This window comes from Seriola lalandi, unplaced genomic scaffold, assembly GCF_002814215.2.
Source record: "Seriola lalandi dorsalis isolate HSWRI2012SDOR001 ecotype SW California unplaced genomic scaffold, Sedor1 jcf7180002054883, whole genome shotgun sequence".
In the NCBI taxonomy this organism is placed as follows: domain Eukaryota; kingdom Metazoa; phylum Chordata; class Actinopteri; order Carangiformes; family Carangidae; genus Seriola; species Seriola lalandi.
In genome coordinates this window covers 30431-55159 of record NW_019525658.1, presented here as the reverse complement: position 1 = coordinate 55159, position 24729 = coordinate 30431, and the positions used below count along the sequence as shown (strand labels likewise).

Sequence of the window (24729 nt, the reverse complement as noted above, 5' to 3'; positions counted from 1 at the left end):
ACCGCAGGGATCTCCAGATTGCTGGGTTTCCAAATTTGGTTGGAGCAATTGATTTCACTCGTGCGTCTGAAGGCACCATCCATGAATGATTACGCATTCATCAATCGCAAAAACTACCACTCTATAAATGTACAGGTGATTTGTGATGCCAAGCTTTCACTTTTAAATGTGGTGGCCAGGTGACCAGGACACACACGATTCTTTTATTTTTCAAAACAGCTGTGTTGGCGCGCGGCTGCAGGAGGCGGTACTGCAGAGCCAAAGTCATCTCCGTCACCCTCTTCCACACAGCGGTTTTATGAGCTCCTCTGATCCCACTCTTCAGACTGCCAAAAAGCACATCCTTATTTGCGCCACCTCGGATGTCAGGATGTCGATCTCCATCTCTGAAAAGTTTCGTTTTTTGCCAGTAACTCTTCTCTCCATGTTTGACCTTAGTGGGCGAGGCCTCCGAACCAGGAATATTTAAGGGCGTAACATGTAAATGACGATCGAATTCAGACGCCGCATTTATCAAGACCCGATCATTCGTATGCTGGGATTGCTCAGATACGAATGTTTCATGAATCACACGTGTATCTTATCGTACGACCAATTCTGCGCTCAGATCTGCGCCTGTTTTCACGCAAGATTGATAAATGAGGGCCATGGTCTTTTGCTTTCGTTCTTGGGTTGATACGCACATTTCGCGCCAAAGCATGTTCATCTCTAGGACACAGAACCCGTCTCCTTCCTGAGCGATATGATGGCTGGGCATTCCCATGGTGTTTATACTTGCGTATAATTGTTTGAACAGATGAACGTGGCACCTTCAGGCATCTGGAAATTGTACCACAGGATGAACCAGACTTGTGGAAGTCCACAATTCTCTTCCTGATATCTTGGCTGATCTCTTTTGATTTTCCCATGATGTCACACAAGGAAGCAGTGTGTTTGAGGTGTGCCTTAAAATACATCCACAAGTGTGCCTGTAATTAACTCAAATGTTGTCAGTTAACCTATCAGAAGCTTCCAAAGCCATGACATCATCATCTGGGTTTTCCCAAATTGTTTAAAGGCATAGTAATCTTAGTGTAAACTTCTGACTGTGAAGAAAGTAATGAAAAATTGTCTAAAAAAATTCTCTCTCTCGTTATTCTGGCATTTAGCAAATATAAATGATTTTGGTAATCCTAACTGACCTAAACAGGAAAAGTTGAGAAAAAGGGAGAAAAAAAAGGTTATGTGTCTTTTTATACAGTGTATGTAAACTTCTGGTTTCAGCTGTATTTATTCTCTATTTGTCTTTTATGGTCACACTGTTTCTCTGTCCTCTGGCCTGCTCTCTCTGCTCTCCAGGAGAGACGGGCCTGCAGATGTGTATCTGCAGGTGTGCATACACAGACACAGAGTGCAGAGCTGGACACAAAGCCAGATGTAAAGATAATTGAAGATTACTGGAGTTGTTCAACTATCATTGAACTTTAATGCAAGTGCAATAAAACGTAAAAGGCCAAAAAGAACTTTATCCAACCACCTGTTCAACCAACAACATACAGAAAAGAGATATTTTCATCTATCTGTGCCGACTCCCGGTGTCTTTTACACAACAGCATTGCGCTGGTTAAGCTAATAACGAACAGTTAGGAAACACTATCGCAAAAGCTGTCTGTAACGGATTATCATACTTCATCATGAATCTAAAACCGTGGCAGATTGTTGTAAAATGAGCGACTGGCTGAAACAAACCAGAACAATCAATTCAAATCCTGTTCAGAATTTATTCTTTAATAAAAAACCCCCCAAAAAACAGTCATAGTCTGAGCTAAATCAATTAGGATATGGATAAGATAAAGATACAATCCTAACTATACCATCCCTACAGCTGGTTAATGTCTGACTTTGGGAGGATGAGCACATCACAGTTCAAATCACTTCACACTAAGTCTTGTTTAACCACTGTTATTTTGTGATTATTATTTTTTATGGCGCGTAGTGAGATCAGTCACAAACATGAAGAATTACTTCATGTAAGTGTTGTCTGTTCATTAGTAGACAGAGCTTTTGTCCTTGTAGCTGATAAATGCTCTCATAAAGTCGTCTACTGCTGCCTGAAAATTTACACTGAATAAGTGTTTGAGAAAATGTTTAGGCCTGAATCTGGGATTATTGGTCATGCCAGCATGTCATTTAGATTTTCTGGAGAAAAATTCATTTTTTTGATTAATAGACTATTCGACTAAATAATCGATAGATTAATTGTTAGAAAAATAGTCGTTAGTGGCAGTCCTAGTTCTTTACATGTGTGTATATGTCTTTCTATAATTGTGAGGACAAATTTAGATAAAAATTATTATTGTGAGGTAATTTCGGCCGGTCCTGACAACTTCAAAGTGCTTTTTTAATGTTAAGCTCAGGGAGTTTCTAGCAACACACAGACACATACATTGACAGACACAAAAACCATCTCCACCTTTGTATATTAACTGTAAAAGTGTCTCAACGTAGTAACACAAGCTTTTTGGCGGCTCTTTGTAGACACCCCTACTGCCACACACAACAATACAAACACACAGATTGACAGACACACACAAGTGCACAAGTGCAGTTGCTGCCCAAACCTTCACACAACTGACTGTAATTGGCTAATTTGACTGATTAACTCAAGGTACTTTTTTTACTGTTGTCCATGTTGTTTTATTCTAGCAGGAGAAATCTAACTTTATTGCAGATCAACTTCTGTTAGGGCATGTGTGTGTACATGTGTGTATACATGTGTTGCTATGGTTGTGGGGACAAATTTAGTTTAAAAACCATCATTGTGTTTGGCCAGTCCTTGCAATTTCAAAGAGCCTTTTGGGGGATACCTGCAGTGACTGAGGTCAGAGTTAGGCACCTTGGTTACACACCAAGCAGCAGGCAACATTCTAAACTTCTTCAGGAATTTTCTAGTTGTAATTAATGTCACAATAATGTAATGTAATATTCACACATGTAGGTCTACAGTTGTATCACTGTCAGTGCGTCTCATGCAGTATGTCTTCCTGTCTTTCTTCCCCCCCCCCCCCCCCCCCCCCCCCCAACCTCAGAGAGCTTTTGTAACTGCAGCAGTGGCGGCGAGGGGATTATGGATCCAGACGAGTGTGACAAGGTCACCGGCCAGTGCTCGTGTGTGTCGGGTTACGCAGGTCTGCAGTGCGAGGACTGTGAAGAGGGACACTTCACCAACGGCACAAGCGGCTGCCTGCCCTGCGCTTGTGACTCCTTCGGCGCAGTTAACCACCTCTGTGACAGGTGAGGCTGCTTCCTCTTCCTCTTCCTCTGGCCTATGGCTAACCATATTATATTTGTATTCAGAGGTTCCAGAGGACATTATTATATTTACACTGGATCAGGTGACTTTGTGGATTGTACATTGTTTTGTTTGTATGGCTGTAAATGAGTTTGCCCTACCTGCCCAGCTCCACATCTCACACAGAGCCTGTCAGAGAGCAGCTGGTGAACATGTGTCAGGGGAGTTGGTGGAGACCAAACACCTCTTATGATACATATATAATATATATAATATGTAGATGGTGTATTTACAGCCAGTTCTGCTGCTGCGACGTAGCTTAAACAATCACTTTTAATTTTTCTGGACCAGCATCAGAAACTGGTGAAACCAGATCATCTGATCATCTAGTTGCCATTGGATATGGCCCCGCCACTCAGCTGTCTGATCTTTGACTCAAAGGTGCAAATGGCTTCCATACAGATTCACTCAGAAACCATGTGATGAGATGAATATCACCAAGCTGTTGCCATGGCAGCCACACTGTGGGTTCACTCAGTAACACACCTGACACAATCCTTCTTAGACAGTCTGATCCTGACTGCTGCTGACCCTGTTAGCCTAGCTCCTCCCCAGGAGCCTATCACTGTAAACTGCACAGATTTTTACTGTCTTAGTCTAGCATGCTAACGTATAGTGCAAATTAGCACAAAATGCAGTTGAAGCTGACGGAAAGATCTTTAGTTCATCAGCTATTTGGTCATAAACCTACTGTATGTACCAAAGACCTGATGGTTGAAAGGTCAGGGTCAATAAAGTGATTATTGTTAAACTTTCTCTCCAGACATGTTTTAAACTCTGTAAAAATCCTCTGCTGTGATTCATATTTAGTTGAACATGTTTTCACACATTAAACTTGGTCTGCAGCTCATCTCCTCTTACTTCCTGTTTGAGAAATGTGGATCAGGCCTTGTGCCCTGCTGACTACCTGCTGACTACCTGCTGACTACCTGCTGACTACCTGCTGACTACCTGCTTCCTCCAGGTTGACAGCTGAAAGAGCAGAGAGTATCAAGATGGTCAGAGGAGGAAACATCAGAGAGCCTCAGTCAGACCCATACTCAAATGAGGAGTCTGTTGAGACCAGAACTGGAGACTAGCGGACAGATCAGAACGGTTAGCGTAGTTAGCATAGTTTATTTGTTTATATTGTTTGTTAGCTTGTAACTGGCAATGGCTGACACAGTGTTAGCGGTTGTGCTAATGCTAATGCTCGCCCTCTGTACTGACAAGGTTTAAGGTTTATTTAGCTCCCTCCCCCATCCCCACAAGTTGACAGGATGGTTCCTTAGGTTTGTGATGTATGAAACCCTGGCTCTCTGAATCTGCTTTTATGAGACTTTGGTTCACTGCAGTTCAAGGTGGAAACACTCAGTCATGATGTTGATGATTATTTCACTCATCATATGTCTTGTATAAAAACATCATATGGACGTTAACAAGGTTTAACACTTGATTTTCATCAGAGGATCTTTAATGCTGAGAGGTGTGTGTGTGTGTGTGTGTGTGTGCATATTTGTCAAGATGCTTCTTTTAAAAGCCACAAATGAACCTTGTGGTACGAGGAGAGACGGCAGATTCATCCTCTGACGACTATGAACGATCCATCTGTTAGTTGCTGACATGTTTGAGACCAAAGTGGTGAACTGAGGGCTACAAACAGATGCATGCTGGGTAGAGAAGGCCATCTGTTGGCCTCAGGTATCGAATCATAACATCTCATTACACCTGGCAAAATTTCCATGTGATTTAATTTGTCCATTACCTCAATAATAAACCGTAGCAAGAACTAATGAAGTCAGGTCATGACGCACCTGCAACTGTGCACATGGACGCATGGACATTTCACCTGTATGTGTTGAAGTGGTTGAATAAAACTATTGGACTGAATCTTGTCTACTCCTGTGGTTTCAGGCGTCAGGAGCATAAAGGCTCAAAAACAAACCAGTTCATATGACGTGTTGTTGACCTCAGCAGAAACAGAGTTTCAGAGTCTCAGAACCTGCTGATGTGTTCACCTCAACCTGGCTGCAGTCAGGTGGTCCTGTTCTGTCAGAGCATACTGAAACCTGTAGTACAGTCGGCCTTTTACCTGTGGTGAGGTCTGGCTCAGGGTATGTCTTTCATCTCATCCTAAAGGCGTTGGATGGGATTGAGGTCTGGACTCTGGACTCCTCCACAACAAACCATTTTAATCATAGACATGACTTTGCACACAGTTGAATAAACAAAAAACTGTTGACACAAGGATGGAGAAACATTATAGTCTAAAGAGTTCTTGTAAGATTCTCCTACATTGGAACGAGCCCCAGAACAAAAGTAGAGTGTGCAACAGGGAGCCACACAGTGTATGATGAATGTAGGTCAACAGGAGGAGCATTAAAGTGGTATTTGTGGTTATTAGACACTGGGTTGTGTGAGGTAGTCATGTACAGTCAGTGTGTTACCTGCAGTAGAGGAGCAGCAGGAGCACCGGTACACTATCAGAGTGAGGAGCTGCTGTGGGTAGTCCAGCAGAAAAAAAACGCCCACTGAAACAATCCAGTATCTGTTTCAATGTAGCTTTATGTAGAATATTTTCAGCTCTTTATCTTCCTGTCAGACCAGCACTTTCAGGTCAGCTGAGTGAATCAGAAAGAGCTCAATTTCACTGTGTTCTGACAGGAAGATAAATAGATGGAAATATACTACATGTAGCTACATTTAAGCAGATGGGACTGTTTTCTGCGGGCGTCTTTTAAAGTGCCTAACAGGTTTTTTTCTGTTGGCTGTTGGTGTGAAGACCCAACATGTGGATCTATGCCTAGCTTCATGTTGTGACGTGATGATGACTCTGAGAGCGTCCCCTGCATGTTTGAGTCACTGTTTGTGTGAAGAGCTAAATCCACACCATCCAAGTATAGCTGACATGATATCCCAGAGATATTTCAGCCTGGAGGACTGACTCTAATAGAAGACCTATTTTCAGCTGTTGAAACATCAATATAAACCAGAACTCTGCTGCACTTCCTTCTGATGTCATGAACAATCAGTTCAGTTTGATCAGTTTTACTTTTCCCTCCTCAGTGTTGAACCTGCTCTTTAACATGAGTCCATCATCAGTAACTCAGCTCTTTATCAGGCCTCAGGTTTTTGATTTACTCACCTTCCACAGGAATCACTGATAATGACGCGGCCTGTGTTCACTTAGTGGTTCAAAGTTCTCCTTATATCTGTGTGTGTGTGTGTGTGTGTGTGTGTGTGTGTGTGTGTGTGTTTGTGTGAACATGTACAGGGGACATATAAAGATTTTACTGATAAACAGCCTTATCTCTGGGACTGTTCTCAGGCTTGAAGATTCTTTTTTGTCAGTGCAGTCATGTTTATTTGTTGATGAACGTAGTTGAGCTTACATTTGTTTGATACTGGAATGTGCCAATGACCATGAACTGTGCTCTTTTACATTGGGTTTAGTGGATGTGGGACATGAAGGTATCGAACCGGGGTTTGGGAAGATAAATGATAAAGAGTGAGACACACAACAATCTGAATGGCTACAATGTTAGGATGGAGACGAAATGTCCATGGACAGGCAGTCTCTGCTAGGGGGTATGAAACGGACACATGTCCTCACCTCTGCACGACCGGTCAATCACAGCTTTCAGTGGGAATGTGGGTGTCTGACGGTGTATACTGGTTATACTGGCGTGCTGTACAGTCATGCTAGCAGCTGTTTGAGGCTACACTAAGGCACAGAGATGGTATGCTAACTTATTTTGCTAACAATGACAGTGTTAACATGCTGATGTTTCAGGTGATGTTCTTTAGTAGAAGTTGACTGAGGGGGAGGGCTTATTGTATAATGTTGTTTTAATCTATACAATATAACATAACATATATTTAATTCAAAGCAGTAACGGCTTTAGTTCAGATTTGCTGTCAGCATGTGAGAACCATGTTCATATCAGGGTGCATGAGAGTTAGTTTTCACTAATCTGAAGCATATTTATTTATATTTTAAGCATATTATTTTTGATTTGATCTTTATTTATTTGTACATAAAAACATAATAAAAACAATTCATGAGCAGAGAATCCAAAAACAATTTACAATACAATTTAAATAACAAACATAATAAAAACAAAAAAATTCCTGGAGAAATTTTGAATGTGCCTGTTGTTTGGTGTGTGTACTTCACTCCTCATGTTTCAATCTGTACAAAGGACGTTAATTTCAGTTTCATTCATGCTAGACACTTATCCTGACACTGACCTGGCCAAAATGACCTCACAATAAGGGTTTTTAGCCAAAGTTGTCTTCACAATTATAGAAAGACATGTACACAAACGCAAAGAACCACACATCAACACACACACAAGTACACTGCGTTGATTTACCTTAGTGTTGCGCTCATAAACTTAAAAGGCTAAGAATTAATGAGTTTAATTAGCCAATCAGAACAGCTTCACCCATTTCTGCCCAGTAACACCTGCTCCTGAACTTGTATTGTAGTCAGTGGGAGAGGGGGGAGGGTACTCCCATCATTTCCTCAAAATTACAGTAAAAGATATCAGAATGAGACCAAAACTGGGTGATACAGGACAAAATCTCTGTGAAGGTTGGAAATTGTGGGATTTAAGAATAGTTTGTCTAACCTTTTGTCTGACTGAAATGATCAGAGATGGCAGTTAGAGTTCGCAATTAGTGAGTAGAGCTGTGCCTAAAGTAACACGGCAGACATTGCTGAAGATGTAATAAACATCACAGTCCTATACACTTAAGTTACAACAACACCGCACTGAGCGAGAGAAAGGAGAAATGGAGAGAAAGAGACGCTAGTGCTAACTGCTAAGCTAAAGTAACTAGCTGTAGATCTGAACAGCATGTAAACAACTTCTGAGTTAGTGAAAGTTGCTAAAAGGAGCAGAGAGCTCTAAGTTCTGGAGCAGAACTAGTGTAAGTTTAAATGTACAGTAGGTAGTTAGAGACTGTGATGTAAAAAACAGCAACATTAACTGTGTTCAGACAGAGCAGCAATAAACTCTGACAGTAACAGAAACTGACTGGCGATGGGACACCACACTGACGTCAGCACGTCACCATGTGAACGGCTCCACTGGTATTAGTGAAAAGACATCAGTAGAAGTAAATCACTGTGTAAAAATGTTACTGCATTACATTTGAAAATGGGGAGAGAGGAGTAAAACATGCTATAGGTTGATGATGATAATATTTGATAAAACTATAAAATGAAAGAACATCTTTAGGTTACCAGATATATCAGTTTTATGGTGAGAAAAGCAACGAAATCAACCGATTAATTGGTAATGAGTCTAAGTAGCCAATAAGAATCAGCTTTGTCTATTTCTCCCCAGGTACTCCGTTAGTAGCGTGTGGGTGGGTGGGTGGGTGGTAACTCTAACAGTAACAGAAAAATGAATGGAGATGGGACACCACACTGACGTCAGCACATCAACACGTGAACAGTGTCACTACTATTACTGAAAACACATCAGTAGAAGTAAATCACTTTTGTAAAGGTGTTTCTGTGTTACACTTGAAAATGGGGAGAAAGGGGTAAAAAGTGTTATAGGGTGATAAGATTAATATATGATTATAGCCGCAAGCCTTAATTCGCGGGTTCTAACTGCTTTGCACTCCACCGAGAGAAACAGCTGAATTTTAGCTGCCTAATGCTTTTGTTGACCTACCTGCCATAACAACCTGAAGATATCCAACACGTTTTATGATGATTGGACAAATGGTTAATGAGTTATGGCCAATATTAGCTAAGCAAGATCTTCTTTTTTAACATGGCACATATTGATGAAAAGGCCCACTTTCATCAATCAAGATGGCACTTAAGATTTTCTTTAATAGTCCAGAACATGTCTTAATTTTGGTGAAAATTTGTTCACCAGATTTTGAGGTGCGTATTTTTGGCATGAGAGTGCATTTTTCACCGATCTTGCTCATTTGTAATTGTAATTGTAATTTGTAAATTTGTATATTTGTATATTCATCTCTCAAGGCGGTCTACCAAATTTGGTATTGATAAAGTAAAAATTCTAAGTTCTATTCATTTTACTGTTTTTAATGTTATGCTTATTAGCTCAAAATCCATGATGGTAGTCACTATTATCACAGAGCATTTTTGTAGAGAATATTAAGCTGTAGGTTTGAAGTAAATTTGAACATGATTTTACCCTTGTTGTGGCGGGGGCAGCATTTCAAATTTTTCACAATTTTGACTGTAAATTATAGCACCACCATATGGCCGAATGGGATCAAATTTTTTGTTAAACATTCACACACCATTTTGAGTTATGATACCAATTTTCGTTTGTCTGGCTTGTTCCAGCTCACTGCAAATTGAGCAAAGGTTTAACATGGCACGCCCACTTTCATCAATCAATATGGCACTGAAGATTTACTTTTTTACTCCAGAACATGTGTCCTAATTTTGGTGAAAATCTGTTCACAATATTTTGAGCAACGTATTTTCTGTATTTATGGCGCCCCTTAGAGGTCAGGCTCAAAATGCTTTGGTAGGCCTACTCCCTGTCCCGTCCCGAAGATATTGACCACTTTTTATGATGATCGGACCAATATTTAATTAGTAGTGGCCACCGCCTTTTGTGAAGATATTTTTGTTGACAGCGGCCATGTTTTTTCAACTGATCAAATATATATAGTATACCAAATTTGATGTTTCTTATCTCAAAATTCATAAAGTTCTATTCATTTTACTGTTTTTCAAATTATGCAAATTAGCAAAAAATCTATCCAGATGGACTTTTATAGTTCAATTGGCTGTTTTGTAGAGCAAATTGAGCTGGACGTGTGTAAAAATTTCAAGTCCATTAGACAAATGGTGTGAGGGGCGTGGTCTTTCCAAAATTTAATATTTAATCATTGATTAAAGAGCCGATAGCGCTCATACTTCTTGGGCCTGTAGCGCACATCATTTCCAGTTATTTGGCCAAGTTTTGAATTTGTATTGTAGTCAATGGGAGAGACGGAGGGTACTCCCATCACTTTGAGGTTAAAGTTCAAATTCTGTAAGTCTTTGTGCTAACATAGACACAGTCTATGAAATAAGACAAATTTCTCTACTATCAAGGAAGCCGTGATGTGTGAAGACTAAAATATGTGGCCTGAACATTCTGTGCAATGCACATCCACTATAAAATCTGAAACGGACTCAAAATGACACAAAACATAAACTGCAATTTTGTGTAAACCGTAATAGTTTTCAAAATACCGATTTAACCCAAAACAGTCTAAAGTCTTGTGACCTGTTTGACATCACAACCATTTTTCTATGTTGAAGTATGACACAGCAGTAGAGCTCCAAAGTTTGTTGTTTTGAAGACATCTCCCCATTCTTTGTCAATGGGAATTTTTTCACCTTTTATCACCATTTACGTCACCATGGTTACTCATTCCCGATCGAGCTGCACGCATTGATATATATATTGTCTGGGTCTTCAATGCTATTGCATTGCAGGCACATAATAACTCACAAGGAAAATTTTAAACATATAAGATCAGCCGTCCCAAAACCGTCTCACACCTGTCCCATGACCATCCCTGATGAACCTCCTTCAGGTTAATGAGCTGACTTCTCTAATTGTATCATTATTCGGTGTTAATGAGATTTTCTCCTGTCGCTCCAAAGATCATGTGATGTAACTTGGATACACATATCAGTTATAACTGCTGTGTTTGCTCCACTGGGCATCGTCTGTGCGATTTTTTTTTTTACTGTATACAATGTAGCGTTAACGCCATAATTTAGAATTTGCTCTAGATGAAAAGGGGGCATCAGTCCTCTGGGAGGACAACAATGAATTATTTCATTGATTAAAGTTATCAATCTCATATCAGAAGCAATGACTTCTCAATTCAACGTATCTCCAGTCTCTACATTAAAGGAACCCAACAGGACAACAACTGGGTGTAAATGAATACATTTATTATCTAAACTACTATCTACAGTGTAAATGCAACATGTAATAATCATAAAGATGAAAATAATAATGAAATGAGCTGTGTGATGAGTTGGCAATGGTGGGAGAGAATATGTTATGGCTATATACTATAGCTATACAGCTAATGATCACTACATTTACGAATGAGATTTGATGATTCAATATTGTTATGTTTCGACAACAACCCAGTCATGAGCAGAAGGTAAGACTGACCTACTGTGAGTTGTAGCTGGAGTTTGCCAGGAGACTTTCTGTCTTGGGCACCCCAAATTTCTGGTAGGCCTTTCTGAAGGCGGTTGTGGGCAGATGTGTTATCTGCTGGCGTCTCTTGCAGGTTGATGCGAAATAAACTCTCATGCACTTCGCTTTGGCTAGATAACTTTAGAGGAAACTGGCATTGACCAGATAACTCTAAATTGTCCAAAATTTTCAAAAAGGAAAACTTGATAATAATTGAAAGTTACTGGCTCATGTTTCAGGGGCGTTACTCGTCTTCTCCTGTGTTTCAACTTTCAACAAAGAAGAGAGTAATTTCCCACAGAGCTTTTGAATAGTTTAATTCTAGAGTTTACCTATAAACTCGCACATCCGTCTTCCACCATGACCATAAAACATTAAATGAAATAATAAAAGACATTGTCTTAAAGGTACATGTTACAGTTCAAACATTGTATAGGATAGAAGTTTGGGATTGAACTGTTACATAGAAACATCCCATTAGTTACAGAACAGATATTAAATTATACATTCGTCATTAGATCTGTGTCTGTGAAGAGTGTTCTACTGGTTGCTTCTCAGAATTGGAATGTGGGATGGTTTAGGACTCATATCTAGAGAGGGACAGAGGAAGGGAGCTGTGTGTGTGTGTGTGTGTGTGTGTGTGTGTGTGTGTGTGTGTGTGTTCATGCATGGCACAGAGAGGCCAGGATTCACACCTTAGTGATAATCACTCCTTTTGGTGTGAGACAATCAAATATCAATAGACAGTCCCTTTGTTACAAACTGGAGATTTTGCCTATGTTCTCCAGTTGCCTGGTGTCCATTCGTTGATCCTCTGGAGCTGTTTCATAGTTTGATTGTGGGAAGAGTAACAAAGTGTCAATTTTGGGTCTGCTTGTTCTTACAGTGAACTTCTTTAATGGCTTGTGACTGATGCTAGGCCAGGTATGTCCGCCACAGCAATATGAAAGGCGCTTCAGTCTAATGAAATATTGATTCTGGATGCAGATTCTTCTGCCTCTGCATCATGTGCCACTCTGAATCAGTTGCAGTGGCTGTTTGATATGATTTTATTTAAAGAACAGTGATACTAAGTGAAATGAAAGTTAAAATGTTTTCATATGTCAAAGACTAGGTTTATGGCTTTAAAACAAACACCTACCGCCACTGAAGCATTTGATTGAAAATGTGCTGCTGCCTAATCAAGTGGAAACAGTGAGCTGAATGTCATGTGCACTGCAGGATCAGCAGCATCATGTACCAGTAAAACCAATGAAGCGGTGGTGGCTCCCTACCTTTGAGGAGATGTAGTCCTATTATCTGTCCATTCCTCCATTAGGGTTCTAACCCTGAAAGTCAAATTGTAAAAAATTTGAAAGGCTGCATCCACCACACAGAGAGTCCCATGATCTTCAAATTTACTTCTCGGCTACAGGTCAATATTCTCTACAAGAAGCCTATGTGATAATAGCCACTACCAATATGGATTTTGAGCAGATTAGCATAACATTAAAAACAGTAAAATGAATAGAACTTTCTGAATTTTTACTTTATCATTACCAAATTTGATATACACTTGGGTAACTGAGAGGCACATTTCTATTACAGATGAGCGAGATCTGTCCAAAAACATTGCCGCCATTGACTGAAATGTCTTTGCAAAGGGCGGGGCTTAGCTAATATTGGCCATAACTCACTTACCATTTGTCCGATCATCATAAAACTTGGTAGATATATTGAGGTTGTTATGGGTAGTAGGTCTGCCAAAGCATTAATTAGCTAAAATTGTCTGCTTCTCTTGGTTGAGCGCAAAACGTTTAGAACCCGCGCATTGCCACTTGCGACTATAATTATTATTATTATTTGTCTTCTGCTATGACTCAAATTACTGTAAGCTGGAGTGAGTGAGAAACATGAAACTTGGCTAAATAACTGGAAATGATGTGCGCTACTGGCCCAAGAAGTATGAGCGTAATTGGCCTCATGGTTGCAGTGTAATTAAGGCTCAAAAAAGTATTTTTCATAGGGCCACGCCCCTTACACCATTTGTCTGATTGACTTGAAATTTGACACACAATGCTCAATGTGCTCTAAAAAAAGGCCTCTGGAACAATAATACCAAGTGTGCCTGGGTCGATTTTTTGCTAATTTGCATTATTTGAAAAACAGTAAAATTAAAAGAACTTTATTGATTTTTGAAATTTGAAATACCAAATTTGGTATACAGCCTTGGGAGATGAATATACAAATTGTCTATTATAAATGAGCAAGAGCTGTCGAAAAATATGGCCACCATCAACAAAAATATCTTAGGGTGTGGCTCAGCTAATATTGGCCACAACTTTTTTTAACCATTGGTCAGATCACCATTAAACTTGGTCCATATCTTTGGGCCGTGACAGGGAGTAAGCTAACCAAAGCATTTTTGAGCCTGCTCTCTAGGGGTTCCATAAATACCTAAAATACCTACCTCAAAATCTGGTGAACAGATTTTCACCAAAATTGTGTACACATTGTACACATATTCATCAATAAAATGAATAGAACTTTTCGACTTTTTATTTCATCAATACCTAATTTGGTATACAGTCTTGTGTGACTGAGAGGCACATTTCTACTGTAATTGTGCAAGATCAGTTGAAAAACATGGACATCGACCAAAATGTCTTTGCCAAAGGCGGGTCTTAGCTAATATTGGCCATAAGTCATTATCGTCTGTCTGATCATCATAACACTTAGTAGATATCTTCAGGTTATTATAGCAAATAGGTCAACCAAAGAATTAGGAAGCTAAAATTCGGCTGCTTCTGTCAGTCCAAAACGGTTAGAATACTTGAATTGCCGCTTGCGGCTATAATTTATTGTCATGAACTCCCCAGAGCACAGAAAAGGTGGACACAAATGCACAACACAGAGGGTTCTGACGTAAAGGCAGGTTTAATTCCAGACAGGGTTCGGTACACAGGCAGGCAGTCAGACAGGCAGAGGTATCCAAAAATCGAGAGGCAAAAAGGCAGGTCGAAAAGGCAAACAAGGTCGTACACAAAACAGGCTATGTATATGCTCATAGGGGAAAGGGAAGCAACACAAAACCCAGTTGGTAATAGGTATAAAGTTGTTTATTGTATCGTAAATAGTAGAAATAATGGTTTGTATGAAGAAAAAAACACAAACCAAGGAATGGGGACGATGGGTGCTGTCCAAATCAAAAACAGAATATAACAAAAGGAGGACTCTTTATGAGCTAATCAGTACAAGGAATTATCCACTTGAAAGTAAAAGGAAAAACAAAACTGGCTACCAAGGCCGACTAAAGAACCAATATACACCGGAAACAGCACCCCTGCACCTAGTGTTTTTAACAATACAAATGGCTACCAGCAGATAAACCAGCAAAATCGGTGGCAGTATTAGATCTAAACCTGACCCCACTTCCAGGCTTTTAAGATTAATAGCAGTAGGTCACAAAACAAAACTGTCGCACAACAAACGACCACTCTGTGCTATCACAAGGTTCACACTCTACAAATGTTCTTACAACAAAGAGGCGAGCTGCCACTAACAGTCAGCTGCCTCGACTGACAGACGGGCTGGAGCTTTATAGCTGGGGGTTCCTGATTGGGCGGCAGGGATTGGCCAGCTGCACAACAAAAGAGGCCAGAGTAGCGGCCGTAACAGTATATTACTTTGACAAGAGCTGGGACGAGGACCGCGAAGTGCAACAAACTGTGAGACACACAAGGTAATATACAAAAGGTAATCAGGGAGGATGGGAAACAGGTGTGACGGGATGGGGGAAGGGCGTACAGGAAGGTAAATCTTGAACAGAGACAAAGGGTTAGTGATTTCAAAATAAAACAGGAAAGACAAGACATAATGTGAAATGTGCGAAATCAAAACAGTAACTTGACAGACATGACATTTATATTCCTTTCAGATCACACATCAAAAGAGTTTTTTCATCAAAGTATTTAATCATGAATATCATACTGCAGACTATTTAGCGACTTTATTTGCAGCACTTCTCTCCGCATTTCATAACCTTTTCTCCTTCCTGCTGCATCAGTGGCTGTGTCAGCGAGTGTGATTGTGTTTGTTAGCTATCTGACTACACAATGGAGGTCTCAGAGCGAAAAAACGAGAATTCTTTCAGTTGGAGTAAGCCCTGCAATTGGTTAGTGTCTCTGTCAATCATTTTAGCTTGAAGACGGGCGTCTGCCGTGACCAATGAGACCAAAGAAGGAAGGATGGGCACTTCTGGGCCGATGCTGATTGGCTGTGAGAGGTCTGAGAACAGCTGAGAGGCTGCAGCAGGAAGTGTATGAGACAGAGAAAGTATGTTTTCTATCGTTTTACCTGGAAAAAAAAATATTAAAAATATTAAAAAATAAAATAGAATTATGTCTATTTAAACTACCCACAATAATATTGTATATTGTGATATTTCTGCTGGACTGTATCAAGATATTACATTTTGGACATTGCCCAAGCCTACTACCAACAACTCCCAAGCTTCATATTTGCACGTTGTATTCTTTATAGTCATTTTGCATTGACCGTATGTATTGATTATGTATATAAATTGATTTGTGGAGACGTGCGGTAGCCTAATGGTTAAGGCACATACCACAATAGAGATGTTCCAATTACACTGGATCTATTTGTTGACGACCAACTGATATCTTTATCAGTGTCACATGACCTGTTTACATGACCTGTGTTGTTCTTCCTCTTTCTTCACTCTTAAAAAAACTCATACTGAGAAACCATAGATTTCATCTCTCTTCCTTGCTCATTTACTGTCATAAATACTTGGACATGTCCACAATTGTGTGGAGCCCGGCATACTCTGCCATGACTCAGGGCCAGCAGAGGAGAGATCAGAAGTCCTGCTGCTCGGCTGCCGAACAGACCCTGTCAAGATTTGTCAGCTATGCAACCAAACCTGCTTAGTGTAGTACCGGGTTTATTTCACCTCTCAATAATTAAACTGGCAATCACTTCCCTGAGAGCGTTTCTACCACAGCCCCAATCTGACACTGTTGCCACGGCAGCTGCAAAATGGGGTTAAGCTTCATCGCCCATGAAACACTGACCTACTTGACGCACAGCACCGGGCAAAACAATAACAAACCTTCTCCCTAGTCGAGAGGGGACGAATTAACACTCAGATTACTGAATCTACTGAATTCACCATCTCATTCGCCTCGTTTACATCCCTCTGTTTCCCCTCCGCTGCTGCAGCGTGAACCTGGGGTGTATGGAGTCATAGGAGTGCTGTTACAATAATAAGTCTGTAAATGAATGAGAAAATAATGTGGAAATATAAAGAGGAATAAATTAGTAAATTGAAAAATGTGGAAATATAATGTGAAAAATGCTTTTTCCCTATTGCTTCTTCTATTCCTTGAAGGGCCAAGCTGTTAATCAACTGGCTTTGGCCGGGCTTTCCTGCACAGGCTGAGGGTGGATTCCTGCACACATGAATTCAGCTTTGACAGGTCAGGACATCCTGTCTGTGTGTGTTTGAGACATCCACAGACTAAAATGGTTAGAAAATATACGTTTTTATAATTTGTTCATAAAGCCTTGGCAGGGAAGCCGGCCCACCACCAGTTGATGGACAGCTTCAAGGAATAGCAAAGGCAATAGGGGAAAAGCATTTTTTCCACATTGATTGTATTCTTTTCCAGATTTATTCTTTTTAGGGCTCTCTTGTGACTCCAAACTTCAGCCTCATGTCTTAGCTGCTCAGTAGACTCAGATGACAGATTGACCTGCAGGTCACTGACTGACTGATATGGAGTGATTTTTCAGTCTTTATTATTATGAGATATTTGTTAATGTACAGAAAACTTAGCCAACATCAGTCCTGATTTTTGTTATGGTGACAGGACTGATGTGAAATCTAGGAGCTTTTCCCTCTTCCCTCTCTGTTAGTGTTTTTCAGAGATGACTGGATCATTAGCTGCAGTTCAGAGGTTTTATTTCCTACAGGCTGCAGTCCATCTGGCCTTATGCTGCATGTGGCATAGGATCCAAAGCAGGAAGCAGCTTTTACTGAACCCTGAAACAAATGACCAGTTACTAGTCTTCAGTCAGTTATGATCATCCACCCTGGACATTGTTCCTCCTCAAAAAACTAAATTTAAATCCACTGTCAAAATCACCCCATGGATAAATGAGGAAATTCGTAGCCTCAAGAGAACATGTAGAAGAAGTCGATTATTCGCTCCTCAAAGGACTATTAACTTCATACAATTGTAAGGTAAAGGAAGTCAGGGACCAATATTTTTCACAACTAATCTCTCCCAACCAGCACACCCCTGTGCTGATTTAACACAGTGGGGGTAAAGGGTGGGGGTGGTGATGGTGATAGTGGTGGTGTGTGATGGCTGAACAGTTCCTGTAGCTCAAAGCTCAAACAAAATTCAGTATGTCTGCTGCTGTACTTACTGTTGCTCTGTCCAGTCTGAAATGTCATCTCGCTCTATGAGCACTAATTTGTAAACAGATTTGTGTGTGTGTGTGTGTGTGTGTGTGTGTGTGTGTGTGTGTGTGTCTGTCTGTATTTATGTGTTAGAATGACAAACTGAAATTAACTGCTGAATGCTGCCTGGTTACAACTGGACTGAAACATATTTCCAGTAAAAACAGGAGCAGTCTGTAGCAGGATTTTGATAGAAATGTCAGTAAAGTGGTTGATAAACACCACAGACATCAGAGGAGTCTCTAATCGGGTAATTTGTCCTAGCTGTGTATCCCTTCCATTCACTCAGAGGTTGCCATGGTGACAATGCTGTCCATCTGTCTGGCTGCCCACCTGTCTTTCTCTTTTAAAAGGTAGCACCTTGAAAACACTGGTTAAAGGTAATCCACCTATCAGAATGAGCTCCAAAGGTAATAGACCAATCACAATGAGCTCCGAAAGTAATCCACCAATTAGACATGTAATCTGGAGTCAGTTGTAATTCAAACTTAAATTAACAGCCAAATGTTTCCTGAATCCAAGTGTGTCTATCTACATTACTGTCTGTCCGTCTGTCTGTCTACCTTGCTATGTGTCCGTTTCTGTGTGTGTCTGTGTGTGTGTTTTGTGTGTAAGAGAGAGACTCTGGCTGTTGAATGTCCTGAATTTGTATTGAAGTCTATGGGAGAGTTTGAGGGTGCTCCCATCACTTGGAGGGTCACATTTCAAATTCTGTTAGTCTCTGTGCTAAGGTAGATACTTAACTGAAACAGGGAAAATTGTGTATTAACGAGGAAGGAATTATTTGTGAATACTGAAATATGTGGCCGTAAGGACGAGTTACACAGATTTTTTTCAGAAATATTTTAGAGCTTCTCCCACCCTAGCGATGATGTCATCCACTCTAGCCTTGAACATTCTATGCAATGCACATCCATTATAAAGACAAAAATGTAATGAAAAAAGCATGAAACCGTGATAATTCAAAAACTGTTGAACAGTTTAAAGTTTGAATGAAGTCTGTATCTGAAAGTATGCTGATGTAGTTTGAAACTCAAAGAAGCTGAAGTTTTCAAGGATTTGAACATCGTCTCCATTCATTTGAATGGCACAAAAAGCAGAAGTGTAAATAGAAAAAACTTCAACACAAGCAGGAAAGCCCTGAACGAGCTGAACGTTTTGATATATGAACGGTATTTGTAGCACAAAGTATGAAGGAGTAGTTAGCTGCCACGGAAGAAAAAGAATAATAATAAAGATGCTGCAGCATTCACAATAATAACAATAGTGTGAATCCTGCAGCATTCACACTAATAATAAAGATTTGGATAACAATAGTGTGAATGCCGAGAGCTGAATGAGACAGTTGAAAGCCAAATTATTTACTGCCAAAGGTGGAAGTAGGAGTAAAATGCCTTAAAAATTTGAAGAAGTAACCTTTTTATTGTAACTGTAGGAGCCTAAAAGCATTTTTGTTGATGTTTAAGTGGTTAAATAACACAGTTCATTGATTGTTGAATAATTTAAATATTTACAGTAATCAAAAGGTAAATATATGATTCTTTAGATTAAAAATGTGTGGTTATAATTTAAAATATGTAACATTTCATTTCTAATTGATTGGACTGTGTAGAACTTGGTTAGACCTTTAATGATCCCACGCAAAGGGAGTTTAGGGGCGTTACCGAGAGGTAATAAAGGCATTCGGACAAGCCGAGCGAGTACAGCCACACAGCTTTTTGACCTCTCTCTCACTCTATTTCTCTATCTCTCTTTTTTTTTGTATATTGACTTTTATTATTTGAAAGTGGAAAAGATTTTGTTTTGTATCACCTTTTGATGTAAAGTAAAGAATTTAACTTTACAAGTGGTCTCCTGGAATTTTGTGGATTTCGAAGCGGACGAGAGGGATGATAGAGCGTCAAGCTAAGGCTTTAGGCAGAAAGATGAACAGCATCCTAAATAGTAGAAACTTTAATTGAAGATATCAGTATGCTGAATAATCTTGTGAACAGTTTGAGTTTGAATGAAGTCTGCTTAAGTAGTTGAATTTCAAAGATGTTGAAGTTTTGAAGGAGCTGAACATCATCTCCATTCACTTACATTGTAAAAAAAATGCTTTATTATTTTAAAAATTATGAATAGTATTAAAATGTTGAGGGAAAGCATACATCTCCTGAAGACGCTGAACGTTTGGATAATTTAACAGTTTATGTAGCACAAAGTATGCAGGAGTAGTTAACAACTGAAGGAAAGTAAAAAGAGAATCTATAACACCGTTTGAGCAGGTGAAATTCAATATTCTGCTGTATTTACTGTTGTTCCAGTGACTTATCAACAGCCTTCTGTCTATGTCTGTGTGTGTGTGTGTGTGTGTGTGTGTGCCTGTGTGTGTCTGTCTGCCTGCCTCTTTGTCTACCTGTGTGTGTCTGTCTGCCTGTGTGTTTCTGTGTCAGGTAGAATAACAAACTGAAATTAACTGCCAAATGCTTCCAGACCAAAACTGGACTGACACTCATATCCAGCTTAAGCTCAAGAATCAAGTCATTTATTAGTAATGCTTTACTGGACAGTGATCTAATGTTCAGGAAACCAGATTTGAGGGTCCTGTTAAGGCTGGAGTTGTCAGCAAAAGGCTGGTCAGTAAAGCCTCTGGCAGACGAAGCCTTAATAGGAATAAGACATATTTTTATCTTATTTCTAAGGAAAAATTTACAACAAACATGTCAGTGGAGAAACAATGTCTGCATTAATACGTTTTTTTCCATCCATCTGAGAGTTTTAGCTCTGCATCAGAAATAATCTCTGTCCATACAAATACACCTGAAGCACATATCACATGACCACTCACCTACACTGTGTGCGTGCCTCAAATGAGGAATGAGGGAAGGATATATGAGTGATGAGACCTGGTGGTGTGGAGGCCAGGTGTTTTAATACTAAGACACTGTATGAGTGGTCTGGACGACTCTGAACTGGAGCAGGTGCTTCCCACATGCTTCATACCTGGAGCAGAGCTGTAGAAGCAGATGGAGGGATGGAGAACATGCAGGAAGTCAAGTGTGAAATCAGCACCAGAGTCTGGACGTCATCTCACGACTGCTCCTAACACACACAGCTCCACTGACGCTCTCTTGCATTAAAAGGGACCTGATACGCTTCAAGGAAAAATATCTGGTTTCATCCAGACCAGGTTTCTAGATGTTGCAATCAGAAGAAAGTGGGCTTTTAATGTTGCCTGTTTGAGGCTGAGGCTGTACAGCAGGCAGGTATGAGATGAAAACGCTCTTTTATTGAACTTTTGTATTGAGTTTGTCTTTTTTCTGCCTCTTCCAGCTCAGGGATTTGTGTGTGCAAGACGGGAGTGTATGGACCCAAGTGTGATGAGTGCCATCCGGGGTTCTTCCACTTCAGCAGTACTGGCTGCCGACCCTGCCAGTGTTACAACCACACCAGCTACTGCCACCCGCAGTCCGGTAACCACTCTGATCATTTACAGGCTGTCTGCTCTTACCAAAGGACGCTCACTGTATAGTTATTTTTATTATTAATCTTTATTAATCTTTAATCTTCACATAAAAGTAAAATGCCACAGTGAGTTTTACCTCTTACCAGATCTGTCTCCTCAGTGTAGCTTCACAGTCGACCAAACCACACTTTCATTTTTTTAGTGTGTGTATCAATAAAGTAGATTCTTAGGCGTCTCAATGGCTCTTCTGATAGAAAGCACAGACCTAACATTCAGACTCCTCCCGGGATAGAATCCTACTCAGGCCCTTTGCTGCATGTCAAGCCCACTCTGTCTTCCCTGACGTTCCTGTTTCCCTCTCACTGTCCCCATCATAATAAAACCAAAAAAAAACTTAAAAAAAAAAGATTTTGGTTAATTATATATTATTAAAAAAGTCCCTCTAACATATATCAACACAATAATATAATAATATATTACAAGAAATACCTGAAACATGAAGTACAATAATACAATGATATAATATAAAAAATACCTGAAACATAAAATACAATAATCGAATACTATATTATAAATACCTGAAATATAAAATACAGTGATATAATTATATAATATAAAAGAATACTTGAAACATAAAATACGATTATATGATTATATATTATAAAAATACCTGAAACGTAAAATATAATAACATAATTATATATTATAAAAACACCTGAAACATAAATTACAATACTGGACTGTAAGGACATTCATTAATGAATATGTATTGTCAGTCACTTTTGGCCAAAGCAGTTGTATCATTTCATTTTATTATGTCGTCTCTTTTCAAATGGAATTTGAATAAGAAAGCTGAAGCTTAGAGGTTCAGTGTCTGCCAATGAAATGCTCATTAAGTGCAGTTTAACACCTTGGTGCTAAACCCTGACAATTACACACTGTGTTTAATTAAAGACCCTGGCAGTACACAAACCTCTGGTGTTTGAAGTAAATATATACTGAGGAACAACTGAAGAGTCATGTTCAGTTGGTAAGAAGGAAACTGTAAAATAAAACAGATCCAGTCTCTAGTCTGGCTGGTGAGATGTGAGGTGGATTTCTGCTCCTCTGAGTCCTGGATCACATTTCATTCCCCAGCACTTAAAGACTCAAAAACCTCCAGTGACAGGCTTGAGAAGGAAGGAAGGTCCTCCGGCCTCTCCTCACTGTGCAAATGCAAATTATCCAACAGGATACAAGCACACTGTCCCTGCTCTGACTCACTGTATCCAACTGGAACAATAAAGACTGAAGAACAGAGTCCAAAGATTTAATGTTTACCTGTGAACCTGCTCTACAATGTGGGGATGTTGGGGGGGCATTGCATCAATTTTGGATAGTAAGTACTGCATAGGCTTTAATTTAGCCTCATTCACCCAGAGTAGTTTCTCATCACAGTTTGATGTTGCAACTTTGACTCACTCACAGGCTCAACCACCAACAGCACCATGGTGGAAACACCTGCACCGATATTTACAATAATTACAACTAGTGGGAATGATTAATCGATGATTGATAATCAATTGTTAAGAATTTTGTCGATCACGTGGAATCCTTGTTATTTGGGAAGAGGTTTGGCTCAGAGCCTCAGCGTTCTCTGCCATTGGGAGCGCTGCATATCTTTTTTGTTCTGTTTAATAGTTAAACAATTAAACTTTAACTGCCTTGTTTAAGAGGATTGTTGTTGGACCATAATTTCTTCTTGGAATAAAGATTTAACTGAGGAAAAAGACGCTTTCTTAAGTATTTTCTGCCATAGGCATTTTTAAAATAAAAAATTACTAACAAAACAAAACTCATAACTTATTATTACTATTCATGAAAGTGGAGAGATATTAAAAATATTACAACAGACAAGATCATCACTAAACAAGGCAGAGACTATGGTAACTTTATGTGATGGAACTTACTGTGGCTCCTGAATCTCAAATGTCCCAGGGTCCTCAAACGCACCAACACTGAGTTTCAGAAAGAGTGTTTGCAGACAGTAATTAGTTCAGAGTTTCACCTCAGTCAACACAGTCTGTCTCAAACAGCCGAGAGGGAGACCTGCAGGCAAGACTCGGGGCTAAAACATATGTAATTACATAATCTATATCTTAATTTATAGGTAATATTCTGTTTATATATTTATAGTTTATACATATCATAGAAAATCTAGATTGAACACCAGTCATTGATTCATTTACTATTAATTTACTAATTATCTTTAATTCATTAGTGGAAGAGCAATTGAATTTGTATTTCTGATTCTGCATTATTTGTTAGATGATGTTATCAATGGAATTGTCATTCCCATTATTTCTTTTATATATTTATTCATTTAAGTCTCTTTCTAGACATGATTTAAACTAAAATCATCTTCTGTGATTCATATGTAGTTTAACATGTTTTCAAACACTAAACTGGGTCTGAAGCTCATCTCTTCCTACTTCCTGATTGAGGAATGTGGATCAGGCCCATCACCTGCTTGCTCCAGATTGACAGGTGAAAGAGCTGAAAGTATCAAGATGGTTAGAGAAGGAAACATCAGAGAGACTCAGCCACATGTTTGAGCCTCAGTCAGACCCAGACTCAGATGAGGAGTCTGTTGAGACCAGAATCAGCGACTAGCAGACGGATCAGAAAGGTCTGACTGTTGTGATCATTTCACACATTGCTCTAAGCTCTTAGTTAGAGCTCTTATCTCCCAGCTCTTAGTCACCGGCTCTAACTCATCGGCTTTTAGCCATTTTGCACTTTATCGTTTTGTCCGCGTTCTTTATTCTTTCTTTATCCCATGGTCCATGTAAAGTTAGGTGCATTAGAGTTTCTTTCTTTGTCACACGGTCCAAGTAAAGTTAAATGCATGTTGCACTTACACTGTAGATAGTAGTTTAATTAATAAAGTTATTCATTTACACCCAGTTGTTGTCCTGTTTTGTTCTCTTGAAGTAGAGACTGGAGAGCCATTGAAGCGAGAGGTCACAGCTTCTGAAATGAGATTGATCACATTAATCAATGAAGTAATTCAATGTTGTCCTCCCTAAGGACTGGTACACCCTTTCAACGAGAGCAAATTTTAAATTGTGGTGTTCATGCTACACTGTCACTGGTTCACTGCAGTTCGAGGTATAAAATCACTCAGTCATGGTGTTGATGATTATTTTACTCACTTTAAAAGTAGTTGAAGAACCTCTGACTTCACACCCCTCCCATTGCTGGGAGAAGAGTGTGCATGTGTGCGTGCGTTGTTCTGAAGAGTCTCTGC

At 39.6% G+C, this 24729-nt stretch overlaps 1 protein-coding gene across 2 annotated transcripts in view; it reads left to right on the top strand.

Annotated features, from left to right (window-relative positions):
* LOC111648006 (multiple epidermal growth factor-like domains protein 9) overlaps positions 1-24729 on the top strand; it is a 59840-nt gene that overhangs the window by 17548 nt on the left and 17563 nt on the right. For both annotated transcript variants that reach the window (XM_023397740.2, XM_023397739.2), the window contains exons 2-3: positions 3069-3273; positions 21308-21447. In XM_023397740.2, the coding sequence (XP_023253508.1) occupies positions 3069-3273; positions 21308-21447 (345 nt within the window). The remainder of the gene's footprint in view (positions 1-3068; positions 3274-21307; positions 21448-24729) is intronic.